Source organism: Benincasa hispida, chromosome 6, assembly GCF_009727055.1.
Source record: "Benincasa hispida cultivar B227 chromosome 6, ASM972705v1, whole genome shotgun sequence".
Taxonomy (NCBI): domain Eukaryota; kingdom Viridiplantae; phylum Streptophyta; class Magnoliopsida; order Cucurbitales; family Cucurbitaceae; genus Benincasa; species Benincasa hispida.
In genome coordinates, this window is record NC_052354.1 from 3,242,770 (window position 1) to 3,263,715 (window position 20,946).

General features: G+C 34.7%; 2 protein-coding genes across 2 annotated transcripts; both read left to right on the top strand.

Moving 5' to 3' along the window:
* The first annotated feature begins 788 nt into the window (after positions 1–788).
* Positions 789–4,190, top strand: LOC120080171 (probable carboxylesterase 18). Its single transcript, XM_039034744.1, has 2 exons — positions 789–1,450; positions 3,480–4,190. The coding sequence occupies exons 1-2, from the start codon at positions 871–873 to the stop codon at positions 3,884–3,886; spliced, it is 987 nt and encodes a 328-aa protein (XP_038890672.1). The 5' UTR covers positions 789–870; the 3' UTR covers positions 3,887–4,190.
* A 12,029-nt stretch (positions 4,191–16,219) lies between these two features.
* LOC120079012 (thaumatin-like protein 1b) lies at positions 16,220–17,576 on the top strand. Its single transcript, XM_039033181.1, has 2 exons — positions 16,220–16,271; positions 16,891–17,576. The coding sequence occupies exons 1-2, from the start codon at positions 16,220–16,222 to the stop codon at positions 17,574–17,576; spliced, it is 738 nt and encodes a 245-aa protein (XP_038889109.1).
* Positions 17,577–20,946: the final 3,370 nt, after the last annotated feature.

Genomic DNA, 20,946 nt, shown 5'->3' on the forward strand with positions numbered 1-20,946 from the left:
TTATTTTCCCTATAATTTATTTTCTTAAATATTGTTTTTTCTAGACGGCTTCTGATATTATAAGAAAAGGAGCCCACATTGCCCCATTGAAGTTCCATAGATAATCACGCAATCTCCAACGAAACCAAATATTATTTTTGTCTTCCTTTTTCCATTGTTACTTCCCTTTAAAAAAGACAATAATAATAAAAATAATTATTCATTCACATCCCCTTAAGAAAATGATCATAAATTTATTAAAAAAAACAGATATCTCTAATATGAAATTTTGGAAAACAAACTAAAAAAACAAATTAGGGATATTATTGATACCAAATTTTAGTAAATTTGTAATATTTGAAAGGCAATCGCACTACACAATAAAGAGAGTTAAGAGAATAAAGAATTTGGGATATTTTTCATCATATACCTCAAATGTCTCAAATTCTTTTTATTGTATAGAAAAATGATTTCGCAACCATTAATCTTTTGAATAATTAATTTAACGATTATTAACTTAATCTTGTCATAATTTACCTAACATGTGGTTAGTTCCATACCTAAACATTATTTTTCTTTTATGGGTGATCCTATGAGTCGATTTTCACGAAGTCTACGAAATTTATCTTTATGACTTTTTTATTTTCGATGATCGACCTAAAAGTCAAGCTTTACGGTTTTAATTGATCTTATATGACGAAAATTGATGAAATTAATTCTAATGGTTAATTTATAGACCGGTCATTTTACTTGGACGAGTATAAAATCTTTCAAAGAAATGATCCATTTCTCATTATCTTATAACTAAATACTTAAGCAATAAATAGAGTGACATAAACCAAACAAAAGTCACTTAAGCTAATTATTTTCTCCCATATTCAGAATCCCATAATGTCCATGGAAAAGCTTCCATTGAAGTTTCGAATTCTTCTCCGCCTCCGTTCCATTGCCTCCTTCATAAGTCGCCGCCCTAACATCACCGTCAACCGTTTCTTGATGAGCTTCTTCGACCCCAAAACCCCTCCTTCTTCTAAGCCCCGTAACGGCGTTTCAACTAACGACGTCGTTTTCGACCCCTTCCGCAATCTTTGGTTTCGCCTCTTTCTTCCTTCTTCTTCCGTGCTCGCCGATAACGTTTCCCTGCCTGTCGTCGTTTACTATCACGGCGGCGGGTTTGTGTTTTTTTCGGCTAATTCGATGCCTTACGATGATTTCTGTCGAAGACTCGCACGTGACCTACGTGTGGTGGTTGTCTCTGTTAATTATCGCCTCTCTCCGGAACACCGATACCCAATTCCCTATGAAGATGGATTTGATGCTTTGAAATTTCTCGACGGTACGGATTTGGTTTTTCCGGCGAACGTTGATTTTGATCAGTGTTTTATTGCCGGTGATAGTGCCGGCGGCAACCTGGCTCACCAAGTGGCAGTTAAAGCCGGCGGCTACGACTTCAAGAAGCTGAAGATTAAAGGTTTGATGAGTTTTATGCCATATGACATTTTCAAATTTTGTTTATTGTCTTTAGATTTAATTATTGATATGGTTATATGATGACGAAACTTTGAAAAATAAAAGTGTATAATATAATATAATAGGAAAAAGTACATTGCTTCGTAAAATAATAATTTTTAATTTAAAAATTCTAAACTTTTGAAGTTTGTTTTATTTTTATTTCAGAACTTTAAAATATTTATTTTGATGTTTATATTTTTAAATTTGTTGAATTAATTTAGTATATTATTTTTTAAAATTAATGATTACTTAAGTTACTAAACTTAAAAGAAAAAAAATAAATGGAACAAAAAAATTTGGTTCATAAGTTTTTACTTAGTCATCCTTAGGTTACAAAATATTACACTCTTTAATTGTTAAGTTTTGAGTTTGATTTCTATTTAGTACATAAATTTTTAAAAAAATATTACAATTTTAATTTTGAGATTTGAGTCTTGTTTTACAATTTGGATCATAGTTTTCAAATTTTATATTTTTAACCTCGATTTTTCACTCAAATATTCATTTTCAATATTTGACTGTTTATTAATTAATATAAAATAACTATGAATTGACATTTTAAATTTAATTAATTGATGAAAAATAATAAACCTAATTAATTATAATTTTTTAAAAAATTATTAGACGAAAAACAAATTTAGTAAAAAAATTGAGACTAAAAAGTGTAAATCTTAAAGCATAGGTTACAAATGTAAACAAAATTCAAATCTCGAGTAAAATGATAACATTTTTAAACATAGATACATTCTCCCTTTTCACTCTACAAAGATTAAGAACAATCAAATTAACGTTTATTCTAAAAAAGACTATATATTTTAAGCCTCTCAAAAAAATAACGATAAAGTGAGATAAAAATTGTATAAATAATTTGAAATTCATTCGAACTTAATCTAATCCTATGTCTTGAACCATGGGTCAACCAAATCTATTATATCTTACTATTTTATGTGATCGTTCTAATTATTTAATGAAAAAGAGGGAAAAAAAAATGAATTCTTCATCCAATTTCAATCAATTCGATAGCGCCCCTCCCTCCTGTCTCTATCATCTCTTCATACACCTCCATTTTAGATGCCCACTTCAACTTTAAAAAGTGATCAATATCTTCATAAACTCATCACATTTTTTTTTTTAGTATAGTATAATAGAAAGTATGACGATTTGAACAACAAATTTCTAAGTTGTCAATACATCAATGTATGTAAGTTGAATTATGTCCGTTTTGACAATTATGAACTTACAACTTTGTATGAAGTAGGTAAAAATGGTTTAACATATTCTTGAACTTTTCATTTTATGTCCAGTATTATGAATCTTTTTTTCTGAAAGAAAAGTAGAATAGATCCTTAAATTTAAGATTTGTGTTCAATAAATTCCTAACACTCTCAATTATGTATGTAATTATTTTTTGACCTACTTGACGTTTTCTATAATTCACATACTTGCTAAACATAAAGTTATTTATTTAGTACGTCAATAATCAATTAATTTTTTTTTAAAAAAATGAATTAGGGACGTATTAGATATAAAAATAATTAAAAATCACAAAGACTTATTAAGTATTTTTTAAGATTAAAAGGCGAAACTATAAATTTTGACGGAGTCAAACCCAACCTAAAGTATCCTATGAATAGATACTCTATTAAGATATTAAGGGGTAATGTAGAAAAGGAACCAACTACTTCTACTTGGACCCCACAATTTAATGTTTCTTTTATTTACAAACTTTCTTTTGAAGCTTTAGGAATTTTGTCATCATAAGTTGTAAATTAAACTAAACTTTTGATTCATATTCTTTAACATTTTATGTGTACATGTGAGCTCAAAAGTTTTAGTATAATGACTGTCGATATTAATCTAGAATTAAATGACATCCATTATTACATAAGGTCGATTGTTCGATATTCTATTTCTATAATAGTCAAACTAAATAATGGGATAAAACATTAGGTATATTTAATTAACATTTTATTCATATTCTTAACAAGGTTTAATTGCAATACAACCATTTTTCGGGGGAGAGGAGCGAGTAGAGTCGGAGATTCGATTTGGCAAGTCGCCAATGTTGACCTTGGAAGAGGCAGATTGGTTTTGGAAGGCGTTTTTGCCAAATGGGTCTAACAGAAACCACCCGGCGGCGCATGTGTTCGGTCCCCGTGCCGGAGACATTTCCGACGTGAAGTTTCCGGCGACGCTTCTGATCGTGGGAGGAAAGGACCAGTTGCTAGATTGGGGGAAAAAGTACTATGAATGGCTGAAAGAGAGTGGCAAAGAAGTTGATTTGGTTGAATATCCAAATGCCATTCATGGATTTTATGCAGTTCCTGAGCTGAAGGATGCTTCATTGCTAATCAAAGATGTGGGTGATTTCATGCACAAACTTATGGCAGTGTAAAATGAAAGATCATCTAAAGTTTCTTTTTATCATTATTGTGTTTCAAATAAGGCTTTTCTTTGGATGGCTAATTATTGTGTTTGTGTGTGTTTTTTTTCTTCTTAATTTGGCTAAGTTGAAAAAGTTGTACTTTCATTCTTGGAATTTCAATAAATTATAAACTCAGTTGTCCTCTAAATTTTGTATAGGGTAGTGATAAAAAACTAGGAATTTGTGGGATGGCAATAGATGATTGATAAACCAACAGATTTGATGTTTCACCAAGTCGCCCACCATTGGTTAATGTTAGATTTATTTGGTCCTTTTCCAAAAAATTGTGTAGAAATTACGTGCCATGTATATTTTAAGTGAACAATTCAAATTTTACGCTTCTAAAATTGTCACTTGTATCATTTAAATTCTATCAAACTCATTCTATAGTTAATTAAATTCTGTAATTAATTTCTACCAATGTTGCAATTAATTACGATATTAGTGTTGGGTTTTTGAAAAAATATTAGAAGTGCACTTTCCTACATAAAAAAAAAAAAAAGGAAAGTCATGGGTTTCTAGGGTTGGAATCGGGAGAGAATATTCCGTGTGATTGTAACAATTTTTCACATAGTGGATTTCTTTCTGGTTGACTGTGGTTTTTCTCCATGTTGGAAGCTTTTCATGTAAATTCTTGTGTTTCCTATTTTATTGGTTTCCTTTCAGTTTCTCTGTTATTTTTGCTTTTTCGTGCGGTAGAAGTGACAAGATTTTTTTCCCAACAAATGGTATCAGAGTCATGTCCCTAACTTAGCAATGTTGGTAGAATCCTTCAGTGTCGATCAAAGATGTAGTGGAGCCTCAAAAGTAGTCATGGTGTAATCTATGGTTGAGAACTTTATCGGATAGATGGGTGTGCTTCAGTGAAGAGGAGTTAGTCTAGGTAAGAGTTAGACGGATGGATGACTAATTAAGACCGGAGGCTCGGTGGTCCTTTATTCGATGGAGGATTATTGGGAATACAACCAAAAGTCCCACATTGGTTAGATAATAGAAAGATTGGGTATATAAGTGAGAATAACTATCTTCATTGGTATGAGGCATTTTGGGATGACACAAAAAACAAAGCCATAAGGGTCCTAAAGGGTCTTAATTTGCTGGTTTCAGTAAGCCCAATAGGCGGATCAAGTGTTTGTACAAGAAATGTGAACGCCGTTTGTCCACCGGAATTGGCCGTTAAAAGCCATGTCCACCGGAATTGGCCGTTAAAAGCCAACGTGGCGTAGTGATAGCATGTAAAAGTGCGTGGCCAACGTGGTGTAGTGATAGCATGTAAAAGTGCGTGTATGGCTTTTAATAAGCCGGAATATTGTTGCAGTGGAGACCATAATCAGCCGGAAACTTGCCCGCCGACGAATTATTCGAAGGTATTCAAGAGCCAATGTCCTCAAGCTTATAGTTATGCATATGATGATAAGAAGTACATTTACTTGCTCGGGTGGAGCTAACTATGCCATCACATTTTGTCCTTGATGTTCATTCACACACAGTGGAAACTTTTACTCAAAATGAATAAATTAAATGATTGATATGTATAATTTACACAAACTTTTTTCTTTTTATTTACTATTTTTTTTCTAGTATTGTCGAGAGATTTTAATGCCGATTTTTATGAGTTTTCATTCATGTATCAATTGTAATAAACCCTCAATCGCAAAAGGAATTGGTATTGGATTGTTTTGAGTTTGTTTACATAGGCGGTTCACAATCAGAATTTGATTTCTATTGAGGTTGTTTACATTATTTACACCTAAAATGGAATGGACCTAATGCAGCCATTATTATAATGCTCTCGTGATTTAGAAAAAAAAAATTACTAAATTGACTGATATAGATATTGACATCGATAACAATATGAAGTTTCAGAAACATATCTCCTCACCAATTATTCAAAGATATCATGTAAATGAAAGTATTTAGAAGAAGATATGAAATGTTCGAAGGTGTTCATGGGTTAGTTTGGGTTGGGTTGAAGAATTTTTTAGACCCAACCCAATTGTTCGGGTCATAAATTTCTTCAACCCAAATAATTCTAATTAACGAATGAACTCAATCCAATCCAACCATGAAATATTTGAATTGGGTTGGATTACTCGGATCATTTATTTAAATTTTTATTCTAAAAAGAAGTAAAATGTTCTCCGTAAAAATTTTGTTTAATCATTTTCATATATTGAATTAAACTTAACAACTCAATTTCAATTTATAAAATTATCTTCTCAAAGTGTCTTTAGGAGTTTTTTTTTTTTTTTTTTTTTTTTTGGGGGGGGGGGGGAGAGAGTTGGTGTAAATTATCCGAAAAAACATGAAATAAAATAAAAGTAAAATGAATATATGTATATATAATTTTATCATAAGTGATTTAATGATTTTTAGCTTTTTTTTTTTTTTCTGATTTTTAGCTATCCTAATTTTATCAATTTAGACTATTTTTCACTGATTTGGTTGGTACCGACAATAATAGCGGTGTTCAAATAACCCGACAACCCAAACAATCTGGACTACCCAACCCAAAATGTAAGGATTGAGTTGGGTTAGTTTTGTTCTTGAGTTGGGTTGGGTTAGGTCATGTGTTGGCCAAAAAAAAATTTGGGTTGACCCAACCCAACCTGAATTATATATATATTAATAATATATATACATCTTTGTTTAAAGTTTGATTACTTTGTATTGATTAATTTGTGATTTTTTAATATTTTTCTTTTAAAATTGTTATGATATTTGTTTTTTTAAAAATTTGCAATAAATATCATAGATATTTGGTATTTAGTATTTGAATTTTATGAGATTTTAGTTATTAGTCATGTGTTGTATATAAATTTATATATTTTTAATTAAAAAAAATTATAACCCGACAACCCAACCCAACCTAATCCGAATTTTAAGGATTGGGTTGGGTTGGATTGGAAATTTTATTTGGGTCATTTGGGTAGCCAACCCAACCAACCCAAATCTTCCGGTTGGTCCTAAAAACATCTTCAACCCACCCCAACCCAACTCATGTACACCACTAGGCGATAAAATTAGTTTTGAGGAAATTTAAATTTTAAAATTTGACTTCTCGTTGGTAATCATTTCGTTTTTTATTTTTTATTTTTAAAAATTAAACTTATTTTCTCTCATTTCTTACAGTGATTTGCATCTTTCTTAATTACAATGGTTGAATTCTTAGCCAAATTCAAAAAACAAAAACAATTTTTAAAATTTCTTTTTAGTTTTTGATAGTTTATAGAAATACAAGCTATTGTAGCCTTTTACTTAAAATTATGAGACTTGATAAGCAGAATATGCATTGATAATACTAAGGATTTATGTGAAAAAATGAGCTTGCGTCGATTAGCACTGAAACTCCCCGTTAACCCTATATCACGCGTTATTCTGCATCAAAATGTCTATTTTTGTAGCTATTGCAGGAATCGATCGCATGCGTTGATTCCAGACCATCGCAAAGTTGATTGCATGCGTTGATCTTCGTGAATACCAGTTCGTCACATGGAATGCTGCAACTACAGAGTGAACCGTAATAGAATATCGATCGTAAAGTGGGTGGAATGCGTTGATACTTCAGAAGAAACAATCATGAATGCATATCTTGGGAGTAACAAAGAGATAAGATGATGCTGACACTTCACCTACCGCGTCAGAAATGATAGTGACTCAGAGTAGGACTACCAATGTTGTTGGCGTTCGACCTCTATAAATAGAGCCTTGGAGCCTAAATTCAAGCATCTAAGTCTCTATTTTAGGAAGATTCTTGTGAACTCAGATGAGAGTGTGAGCAAGATATTTTTTTAGAGTTCTTCATTCCCATCCCTTTTCGAGTGACGACCGGAGCTTCGCTGGAGATAGAGCTCGAGAGAAACTACTCCACCACCCATCCATGACACCACAGGCAACCTTGACATACATCTGATGGAAGCAAAAGATTGCTTACATCAAGCCCTCCACCTCTCTTCTTATCTCTGTATTGTATTACATTTTGGCTTAAGACATTAATACATTTTGTAATTAATGCATCTCTTTAGTTCCTTCAACACCATCTTCATCATCTTCTTCTTCTTATTCATCTTTTACTTTCATTGAAATTAGTTAAGCGTTGATTACAAGAGTTATCGCGTACTCAATCATGCGGTATAGAGATATGACACATGTAGTAACCCACCGAGAAGTGTGCGTTGCACAAGTATAGTGAACCAATCCTCTTTGCTTAGTGTGAGGCCATCGCAATGCTTGTCTATGAGCTGGGTGGCTATAACCAACTGCCCAAGAGGGTAAGTAGTGGAACTCACTAAACAAAGTAACCAGTGTTCCTAGAGATAGGAATAATCTTATGCTCAACACAACCATGCGTTATGGAGATATAAGCATGTGGCTGACCACTGAGAGGTGTGCGATGCATTAGCGTGGTGAGCTAGGATTACCCTTGCAGTTAAGCTTAATGACGCGGTGAATTTATCCTCTCCATAATTCTATTTCTCCATGCATCTTAATATGCGTTAATAGTTACCGCATTTCTACCAATTCTCATAGCCAAACTTCCATTACTCAGTTTGTTTAGCTAGGAGTAGGAGTAGCACATAGTTAATTAACTTCTTTCTTTTTATTCTTATTCCCCGCCGCAAACGCATTACTTTACAAACATCATTTAGTTTTCAAGTCCCTGTTTTTTACCTTGGATCATCTCGAGAAACGTGCATTTTCGTTATACTTGTCGAAAGAGCAAGAAAACTTGTGACAGGAACATATGGTCATCACATACACAATTAATGCATATTGAGTGTTCTTCAGTTTAACGTATGACCACCAATGCATAAGAAATCAACGCACATCAATAGATTACACTTTCCTATCACCAAGTTTTTGGCGTCGTTGTTGGGGACTTGGCAGCTAATAAGTTTGTTTAAGTTTTGTATTTTCGCAGGCACCCCTTTTGATCTTAGGCATATTGTGGCTTGTGCGACCAAGTTACAAACGATATTTGAGTGAAAATACTGCACCCGAATTCAATATTGACCCTGAGATCGAAAGGCTATCTGTCGCATGAGCTGGAAGCAATCTTAGATGCGTGGTAACCGCCATGCAGTAAATGAATGTTGGAAGCTCTGATGGTCGGGACAGCGAGTTCCCTGACCCAAGCAGGCAAATTCGAAGAGTCCTTGCGGTGACTTCACTCCAATTTTTTCAGGGACATCTTCTACTCTATCTTTACTTTGCTTTCCTAGTTAACTTTTTAGTTTATTTATTTGATTATTTCATTTTTGATTTGCGACTGCTTTTCTTGGATGTTGTGTTTTGTTCGCTCCTTTTTGGTGTGATAATAATTACCTCTCGGTGTGTTATTTCGAAAGAAGACTCCTCCCCATCATTCAACACATGACTATTTCCTCTGCATGAACTCTAAGTTATTAACGAAATCGATATTCTTCTCGCATCCTTCTTTTCTTGTTATCTTTCATGTGTTATCCTTTTGAAATTCTCTTTTGCCTACCTGCTTGCTTTTACGTTAATAAATTAACATCCATGATGATACTTATGTAAATTCACTACATCCATTAACTAAATGTCGCATGGCTCACCTCGCTTTAGTAGCTTCTTCAAAGTTTGACAGTCTTAAATTTTATTATGTGCAAACCTCTGCTCAAACCTCTTTTACTGCATTTCTGAAGAATTTGTCTTTAGCTTTTTGGCAAAGACCCTGCCACTCTCTAAATTAGGGGGTGGGAGTGGTCCGTATTGGGATTGGTGTCCTAATTCTCCCAGAGTCTCGTAGTTTGTAAATATTGTATACATTGTTATGAATGAAATAAAAGTTATTTTATTTGCATTTACTCATATCTAATAAACAGAGATCCATAGTTATCATATGTAAATTTAAGCATGTATATGAGATATACAAGTGGATCATGCCTTAAGTGATAACCTAAAAGGTCTGTAGTATAAAGATATAGGAGAGATACCTTATCCTGGTCACATTACGGATATGACCCACTTTGTAGAGGTTTACAAGTGTTATGAACTACTACAGATGGTCTGATCCTGATCATTCATGTGGAGACATGCAAACGGGGGTGTCTTATACAAAGAGTTTGTATAAGACCGGACCACGATATTATTTGTCTCTTTATATAACGTCATTGATACTTGAGACTCACATCTCACTTAAACGATCATAGTTGACATGACTTTAATTCTGAGTGTTTTGGGAACTTCTACCTTTGAGGGTAGTCCTTTAATTAGTATGGGTGAGAGTGGCCAGATTGCCAACTCAACAAGCCTACCTTTTTGGGGATTTGTCTGATTAGGGAGCTGAGAACTCAGTTACACAAGATGGAATTCACTCCTTTCCCGAAGTAGGGGTAAGTAGATAGATTGCTCTCTGAAGGGCTGATTCTGGGTCTTGAACATAGTGGCCACATCCTCTCTTTGGAAGAGAGGACTCAATCATAGTAGAACTATGACTTATGTTCATTAGAGAAATCAGTGGTACTTAAGGAGTTAGATGTAACTATAGGGGCAAAATGGTAAATTGGCTCAGTTATACTTATGAGCGATCTGTGAAGGCTTATTGCACAGTTGATTGGTTTATATGGACACAGAAATATATCTATAGTGAGGAGAGTGCAGCTATCGGTCTTTAGTGGAGTGGCCAGTAGTTAACGGATGGTGGATCTCATGACTAAAAAGTTTAGTCAATTATTCACGTACCGTTGAAGCTTCAAGCTACAGGTTCATAAGATCCCCTTGGTAACTCAATGGATTCAAGTTGAGAATCGGTTCCTCGAGTTAGTTTGAAGTGTTCAAATTAACAAGAGGAAATTCAATTATATATGATATAATTGGTGTGATATATGAGATACATCAAGTGGAGGATTAATGTAAATATGATTTACATTAAGTACCATAAAATAGAAAAAGAACTATGGTTTGTATGTTTCATGAGATGAAATATTAAAACTATAGGTTATAAATATAATATGATTAGTTGGTTATCATATTTATTTATAATAATATTATTTATTTGATAATTATCTTTTTTTCTCTATTAACCAATTGAGCTAGGAGGTTATTGGTGGTTTTATGGTAACCGTGAGATAAAAGGAAACATGTTTTCCTAATATTAGTAGTTACTTCTTTCGGAAAGTTTATCACGGGCAAGGTTATCAAGTGAAAATGTTTCACTAAGCGATAACTCACAGAGACTAAATGATTGTGGAGTTTGACCATACGATAGTTCATTCAGCTGATCATACCTAAACGATCGTGTGGCATTGTCTATATGAAAGGCTTCTATTTACTATACGATCGAGTATTCGTCTATACGATAGAAAGCTTCCTATTTTCCACTTGCTCGATCGTCTACACGATTGTTGTCCTCTAATCTCTTCCTCTAACCAAGTCCATACAGAGCTCAAAACTCCCAGATTCTCACACCAAAAATACCAAGGTAACCATTGTGGTGGTGTTCTCACTCAACTCAATTGGTTTCGAGGAGCTGAATGTCGTTTGTTAGGTTTATGATCATCGTGTTCATGCTAGTGATCATGTTGCACCGGTCATTGAGTTCAAGGGTTGTGTTACTGTGGACGCTTGTAGATTGATCGAGGGAGTTTGAAGAATGTTTTTTCAAAGGTATGCCTACTTTATCCCTTGACATTCTTGAAAACATGTTGTAATTTCATTTTGTGCATGACCTGTTAGTTTCCGTTTTGTGGCTGTAATTGTTAGTGTTCAATTTCGAATGGAATTTGGAACGATCCTTCCACTGCTCATAGAAATCCTTATGTCTGACTTCCTTCAGTTTGGGCAAATGCGTCCATTTTTAAACATTGCAATGATTATTGAAAGAAATCATAATACAAACTCCACTGTCAGCGCAAAGGGAAGACCCAAGCTGATATGAGTTAAAGTTGTGAAAGGTACCTACCCATAGTTGGATACTTCGAATGACACCCGTGCAGGTAAGCCAAAACAAAAGTAGGTGACCAGAATCAACTATGATAACAACTCCTCTATCTGACGCAAACTAAAATTAGCTAAGACAGGAGTTGAATTGAATATGGCATGCAACCAAAGTTGAACATCCGCATGACACCCGTGGGAGTAAGCCAAAATGAAGAGCGTGACCAGGTTGAACACTTCAATCTAATAATGAGTCGCAAAGCATGGAATCTTTTTGAATGGTTGCATTATAAAAAGCTAAAAGCAAAGTTGTCTGCGATGAGTAAAAATTTTTGAGCGAAGGCTTGCCAGAATTAAACTTAGAAAATATCTCTTAGAAGTAGCTAAGTTTGAGTAGAGTGTTGTTACCAAGGTTAGAGGTGCAAATGAATTATATTCTGAGAAGCTGGTCAACGTAAAGAAAAAGTTCGAGGGCAAGCATGATTCTAAATTTGGGGGTGTGAGAGCTTGTAGAAATACAATCTATTGTAGTCTTTTACTTAGAATTATGAGAGTTGATGAGTAGAATATGCGTTGATAATACTAAGGATTCATGTGGAAAAAAGAGCTTGCGTCAATTAACATTGAAACTCCATGCTAACCCTATATTGTTGGAACATACCGTCACGCAGCAGAAGGGACCAGGATCCATAAGCACTCTGATTCATTAATTTTGGCAGAAATGAAAGCATGTTATGGCAGAAATAAATGAGTTTCATAGCATACCTTTGTAGAACTTCTTCTAAGCTTGAATTCCAGCTGCAAATCTCCTCTGAATCTTGTTATAGATCACCCCAAGATCTTTCCTACTATCCTCTTGATGCTCTAGATTGAGTAGTGGGACTCAAAATAAGCTTGGATTAAGGGAAGTTGAAGAATGCTCATAGCAGCAACCCAAAAATGAAGAACACCCTTCTTCTCTCGAATTTTTCAGAAAAATTCTTTCGGTTGCATTGCCTCAATATCACTCCAATCTCTTCAATATATTGCAGACGATCATGCAAAAAGATTAGCTGCATGAGATGCAGCTCATGCTTGGAGTTAATGAAGCTTGAGAAATGGGTTGTTAGTGAGCTACTTGATGAAGACAATGGAAAATGCTTATTTTCCATTTTGTGTTTTTTCTTTCTTTTCCAATTTATCAAAATTGATTTCATAAATCAATTTTATAAAACTGAAAATAATATTAATTTTACAAAATTAATTTTCTTAATAAATTAATAAATAACTATTTAAACAATTTAAATAATTCTAATTAATTTAATATCAAATATTACATTAATTTTTACACAATTTCATCTTCAAATATTTAAATCATATTTAAATATTATTTCTCCAATTTCGTTTAATTCTAATTTAAACATTTCAAATTAGCTTATCACGTTACTCTAGAGCTAATCTATTCACGAACTAGTAGGGGGACCTGCGAACTTACAAATCATGGGCTCCAACGATCCGAGATTAATCGGCTAAACTCATTAGACCGAATTAACCCCCATTTGTTAACTAATGGGTGATTCCACTAAAGCCCATAGCTGAACTCCCCTCACTGTAGATATATTATGTCCACTCGATATAACCATGATTAGTAAGTTAACCCTTCACAGGTTGTTCGTAATAACGGCTGGGTTGAATCTCTATTTTACCCCCAAAATTACCTATTGTTTCTCAAGTCCCATTGATTCCCTAATGAACAATTGATTTGTGATCCAATCAACAAATCAAATAACTCTCTAGCCAATGAGAGGGTGAAGCCTCTTGTTCAAGACCCAGAATCAACACTTAAGGGGAATAACCTCTCTACTAACCCTAACTGGGTAGGAGTGAATTCTGTCTTGCACCCTATGTCCCCAACTATTCATCCGATCTTATCCCAAAATGGGAGGCTTGTTGAGTAGAGATGTTGGTCTACTCTCACCGTTTGCAGATCAAAGGATAATTCCGAATAAATAAGGGTTCATACTTAACTTAGGATTAAGGTCAAGTTACCTAGGTCATCACTTTAAAATAGTCAATCTTAAATAGTAAACAGCGTTATAAAGTAAAAGTGACTAAATTCGTGGTCCGTTCTTGTACAAAACTCATTTGTACAGGACGCCTCCACTCCTCATGTCATAACATGCACGAATCAGAATCACTTCGTATGTAGAACTTTACAACTCTTTGTAACAACTACAGAGTAGGCCGCATCCAATAGTGTTACCAGAATAAGGCACCCAACCTTATTCATATACTATAAATCATTTTGACTATTTACTCGAACCCGATTCACTTGTATGTCTCCACATAAAGTTCAAGTACTCATATAATAGTCAAGGGACTTAGATTGTTGAAAAAACAATATATTCAATAATAACTTATTGAATTTTCAGAATAAGTTCTATTGTTTATAAACCTCGAGTTTTAGGACATAAAGCCCAACATATATCATACATTATTTTGCGTCAAAATGTCTAATTTTGTAGCTATTGTAGGAATCGATCTGATGCGTTGATCCTAGACCATCGCAAAGTTGATCGCATGTGTTGATCTTCATGAAGACCAGTACGTCACATGGAATGTTGCAACTACAGAGTGATAACCGTGATAGAAGGTCGATCGCAAAGTAATTGGAATGCATTGATACTTCAGAAGAAACAATTATGAATGCACACCTTGGGAGTATCAAAGAGATAAGATGATGCTGACATTTCACCTACCGTGTCAGAAATGAAAGTGATTCAGAGCAGAACTACCAATGTTCTCAGTGTTCGAGCTCTATAAATAGAGCCTTGGAGCCTAAATTCAAGCATCCGAGTCTCTTCCTTAGGCAGATTCTTGTGATCACAGATGAGAATGGGAACAAGATATTCTTTGAGAGTTCTTCATTCCCTCAACCCTTTCCGAGTGACGACCAGAGCTTCGTCGGAGATAGAGCTCGAGAGAGACTACTCCATCACCCATTCATGGCACCACCGACAACGTTGACGTACATTTGATGGAAGCAAGAGATTACCTACATCTATCCCTCCACCTCTCTTCTTATCTTTGTATTGTATTACATTTTGACTTAAGACAATAATACATTTTGTAATCAATGCATCTCTTTAGTTCCTTCAACACCATCTTCATCATCTTCTTCTTATTCATCTTTTAATTTCATTGCAATTAGTTAACCGTTAATTGCTAGAGTTATCGTGTACTCAATCATGCGGTATAGAGATATGACGCATGTAGCAACCCACCGAGAGATGTGTGTTACGCAAGTATAGTAAACCAATCCTCTTTGCTTAGTGTGAGGCCATTGCAATGCTTGTCTATGAGCTGAGTGGCTATAAGTAACTGCCCAAGAAGGTAAGAGTGGGATTCACAAGCCAAAGTAACCAGTGTTTCTAGAGATAGGAATAATCTTATGCTCAACACAACCATGTGTTATAGAGATATAAGCATGTGGCTGGCCACCGAGAGGTGTGCGATACGTTAGTATGGCGAACTAGGATTACCCTTGCGACCAAGCTTAATGACGTGGTGAATTTATCCCCTCCACAATTCTATTTCTTCATGCGTCTTATTATGTGTTAACAGTTGCCGCATCTCTAACAATTCTCATAATCAAACTTCCATTGCTCAGTCTGTTTAGCTAGGAGTAGGAGTAGCACATAGTTAATTAACTTCTTTCTTTTTATTCTTATTCCTCGCCGCAAATGCATTACTTTACGAATATCATTTAGTTACAAGTCCCTGTGTTCGACCTCGAATCATCCCCAAAAACTTGCATTCTTGATATACTTGTCGAGAGAGCAAGAAAACTTGTGACAGAAACGTATGGTCATTGCATACACGATTAACGCATATTGAATATTCTTCAGTTTAACGTATGACCATCAATGCATATCAAGAGATTACATTTTTCTCTCACCAGTTTTCAAATTTTGGCTCATTTTTAACCATTGGTAAAAAGTAGGTAACAAAGAAAAAAATTTGGAGGTGGAAGCTTAATTTTCAAAAACAAAAACTCAAAAGTGGTAAGATATGTTTCAAAAAAAAAGAAAAAAAAGTAATGAAACTTCTTCCTAAATTTATCATTGAGGGGAAATGGTAAGAAAGCAAAAGATGTGAGAGAAGTTAGAGCCTATTTTTGAGCATTTATTGATGGTAATAAGGAGAAGAAGGGTCTAGGCTGGATTTATATCCTAATTATCACAAAATTATCAGTTAACACAATGCTAAATTCATCATTATATAGTTAATTCTAATACCATTTTTATTTGGAGGGATTGGCTGTATAAGAGACTTCTCACTTCACCCACATATATTTATACATATATTCACAAGAAAATAATCAATTTCTTACAAACATACAAATTTACTAGAGAATTTGCACCCATGGCATTCCAAATGCAATTGTTTAGGCTTTCAATCATATTCTCCATTTCAGGTACATTCTCTCTTTTTATGATAAAGTAGCTAGGAAAGTTTTGATTTGAATTAATTTTTAAATGCTTAGAAATAAATTGTAGAAAGTCAATTTTTTAAACAAACCTCTTAAATCTTATGTTATTATATTCTATCCGAACACTAATAAATATGATAGAGTTTTTTTCCATGTTAAGAGTGCGAACGAAGTCCCACATTGATTAAGGAAGAGAATGATCATGGGTATATAAACGTGGACAATTATCTTCATTGATATATGAGGTCTTGTGAGTTGTATCAAAAATAAAACTATTAAAATTTTATGTTCAATAGTGTAATTTAAGTCTCATTTGCTAATTATTTTAATTCGTCACATGATAAATTCTTCTTACTTCTTTTTTTATATATATTTTAATTCATTTTTTATTTATGTGATAAGAGTGAGATGTATAACGATGAATGCACATTTTGAAATGCATCCAAGCATTGCTCTCGTCATCTTTTGCAATTCATCCAAATACTTAATCTCAAGTTGTCTCGTCAAAATATGTCACGTGCCGTAATTTTTATTGGTGTGCAAGAAAAAAACTGTTTGATTTTATCATTTTCATTTAATCTTCACATTATATTTGTATTTCCAGGGGTTCACTCCGTCAATTTCGTCATTAAGAACAATTGTAAGATCCCAATCTGGCCCGGAGCTTTAACTGTTGCCGGCAATCGAATATCTACCACTGGCTTCAAATTACTCCCTGGATCAACCGCAACCGCAACGGTCAACATATCGTCGATGCCATGGTCCGGGAGGTTCTGGGCTCGAACACTTTGCTCCAGTGATGCAAATGGAAAGTTCACTTGTCAAACTGCAGACTGCGGCTCCGGCCAAGTCTCCTGCAACGGTGCCGGCGCAATTCCGCCAGCAAGCTTAGTGGAGTTCACAATAGCGGCGAACCACGGCCAAGATTTCTTCGATATCAGCCTTGTTGATGGCTACAATTTGCCGGTTACAGTAAGCCCCGTAGGGGGATCAAGTGGTTGCAAATCAGTAGTTTGTACAAGAAATGTGAACGTCGTTTGTCCACCGGAATTGGCCGTTAAAAGCCAACGTGGCGTAGTGATAGCATGCAAAAGTGCGTGTATGGCTTTTAATAAGCCGGAATATTGTTGCAGTGGAGACCATAATCAGTCGGAAACTTGCCTGCCGACGAATTATTCGAAGATATTCAAGAGCCAATGTCCTCAAGCTTCTAGTTATGTATATGATGATAAGACAAGTACATTTACTTGCTCAAGTGGAGCTAATTATGCTATCACATTTTGTCCTTGATGTTCATTCACTTAGTGGAAACTTTTACTTAATATGAATAAATTAAGTGGGTGTTTGGCCCCAAGTTGGGTTGGGTTGGGTGGGTAAAAAAAAACTCACCTACCATTTGGTTCATCAATTATTAAATAGGTTTATTACCTCGTTATTAGCGTTAACTCACATTTCTTATCTCGTTATTCGCATCAACTCTCTTTACTCTCTTCCTATAATAATTACCAACTCAATTCAACTCTGCGCACCAAACACCCCCTAAATGATTTATATGCATAGTTTACACAAACTTTTTTTTTATTATTTACTACTGCAAAACTTTTATTTTCTAATATTCTCGAGAGGTTTTAATGTCAATTGTAATGGGTTTTCATTCATGTGCCAATTATAATAAACCTCAATCGCAAAAAAGGTTGGATTTGGATTGCTTTGAATTTGTTTACGTACATAGCCAATTTACCATCGTAATTTGATTTCTATTGACGTTATTTACATTATTAATGGAATGGAACTGATGCAAGCATTATTACAATGCTCTCGAGATTTAGAAAAAAGTTACTAAATTGACCGAATGATCGTGTTTCAGTATTTTGAATCCCTTAATTAACCTTTTTTTTTTTTTTTTGCATTATTTATTCTAGCATCTTTCCCTTATTATTCCTTGATTGAAGTTGTTCCTTTGTCAAGTGTTCAATATTTGGTAAGTCTAGCATTTCGATGTCTGAATATCTTTTCAATCGTTCATTCCTTTCCCTTCATTGTTATCTTCTTCTAGGTTGATTTAGTGATCATCACGTGAATGCTAATTTTGTTTAAGATAATGCTATTTTAATATTTATTGTAAAAAATAAGGTTGAGTTGAAAGAATTGACAAAAATAGGGTAGTGAAATTGTGGGTTGGGTCCACGAGTACTGAGTAAGCACATAAAACGTGTACCCGATTTACGATTTAAAGCTTAATCGTGGATGAAGTCCACAACTTCCCTTCACATCACATGACTAGCCGCTGACCTGATGCTGACTTGCCACCCGACGACGGCCACATGTATGACATGCTACGTTGACCAGAAAGTCGTAGACCCGCTCCACAACTTCCATACTAGTGTACTAGGTACAAGTTAGACTACTAGTTTGTCTATTATAATAGTTGTAAACATTTGATTAAATATGTCGTTGTGTCCCGGAGATTTAGTCATTCTAAACCTAGAAATGCTAAGGATAGTAATATTGATGTAGAACTTGATGAATAATATGTAAGGTAGTTAAGAACATGGAAATGAGTTGGTACCGTTAAATATGTTCACCCATATAGATTGGGATATTACTAACTCAATATGTATCAAACCAAACCGAATCGATTTTTCAAAAAAAAATTATATGTGAAACTGAACCACGCCGTTTCTACTGTTCGAACCGAACTAAAAAGAACTAGATATATACAATTCAATTCAATTTCAAAAGTGGTTTCAAGTTCCTTTTTTCCCCTCATTTTTAAACTCTTTTTGTTTTGTTTTGTTTTCTTTTTATTTCCTTCTTCGTTCCACTTCCTAAGATGATAGAATGAAAGGGAAGAAAAAAGGGGGAAATTGAAAAATCACATACAAATAAAAATAGAGAGAGAGAAAAAAACTATGGAAATATAGAGTGAGGTGGAGAAAAAACTGAGAGAAGAAGAGACAAAAAAAACTTACTTGCGGTAGTCAACAGCCACTAGGCGTCGGAGAAGGTGGAGCAGCAGGTGGAACTAGGAAGAGATGGAGGGAGAGAAGATCGAGAGAGATGGGGGGAGAAAAGATCGAGAAGAGATGGAAGGAGAGAATATCGATCGACAATAGATGGAGAGATGGAAAAAGAGGAGATCGTGGATTCGTGTCTAAGATCGAGAGAGGAGGAGGTGGACTGAGATCTTCAAAGTTCAACTAAAGACCATAATTATATATATTATATAATATAATATATATATTATATATATATATATTATATATATATATATATATATATATATCTTGATGAAAAATAGAGTAAGGAAAGGAAAATAGCACACCAAGAATTTACGTGGAAAACCCTAATTAGGGAGAAAAACCACGGGATAAGGGAATTATAATTAGAAATGGATACAATGGAATACAGTAGACCAATAGCTTAAATAGATAACAGAGAAACCCTAGGGTGCAATGAAAAAGACAAAATTGCCTCTAGAGTGCAAAACCCTAATTTCAACACTCCCCCTCAAGTTGGGGCGTAGATGTCAATAAGTCTCAACTTGCTCACACAAGCGTCAAACAACTGTCTGGAAAGCCCCTTTGTTAAGACATCTGCAATTTGTTGATTGGAGGGAATATAAGGGACACAAATGTTGCCACTATCGAGTCTTTCCTTGATAAAGTGTCGGTCAATCTCCACATGCTTTGTTCTGTCATGTTGAACAGGGTTGTTTGCTATGCTTATGGTTGCTTTATTATCACAGTAAAGTTTCATTGGGCTGGTATGCTCTTGATCAAGGTCTTTCAAGACTTTTTTAAGCCAGATCTCTTCACAAATTCCCTGACTCATGGCCCTATATTCAGCCCCAGCTCTACTTCTGGCAACAACACCTTGTTTTTTGCTTCTCCATGTAACAAGATTACCCCACACAAAGATACAATATCCTGATGTTGATTTTCTGTCTACTACAAATCCTGCCCAATCAGCATCGGTGTAAGCTTCGATATATCGTTTTTCAGTTTTCCTTAACATTAAGCCTTTCCCTGAAGAAGTTTTCAGATATCTCAATGGTGGTTGGGGCTGGTGGTTGAGTCTTCGAGGGAGGCGGCTGGCTCGACGGAAACGGCCGGCGGTGGGTAGGGCGGCGGCGGCTGGTCTTCACGGAAGTGGGAAAGAAGGGTTTTGAAGTATTTATCAATGGCTTTTTGGATAACAGTGATTATATCTGGGTTATTGGTTTGGGATTCTCCTATTGGATTTTCCTCAATGGTGGCCAGGGTTTCGTCTCCATGCTCTGATACCATGATGAAAAATAGAGTAGGGAAAGGAAAATAGCACACCAAGAATTTACATGAAAAACCCTAATTAGGGAGAAAAACCACGGGATAAGGGAATTATTATTAGAAACTGATACAATGGAATCTAGTAGACCAACAACTTAAATAGAGAACAGGGAAACCCTAGGGTACAATGAAAAAGACAAATTGCCCCTAGAGCGCAAAACCCTAATTTTAACATATATTTATTTATTTATTTATTTATTAAAAATAGTTCGGTTCAGTTTCAGAAGCGGTTTTCGAAATTGAAATTGAGTTGAACCATATAATTCGGTTTTAGAATTACATCGAACCACATTCTTCAATTTTTTGAAATTCGGTTCGATTCACTTTGGTTT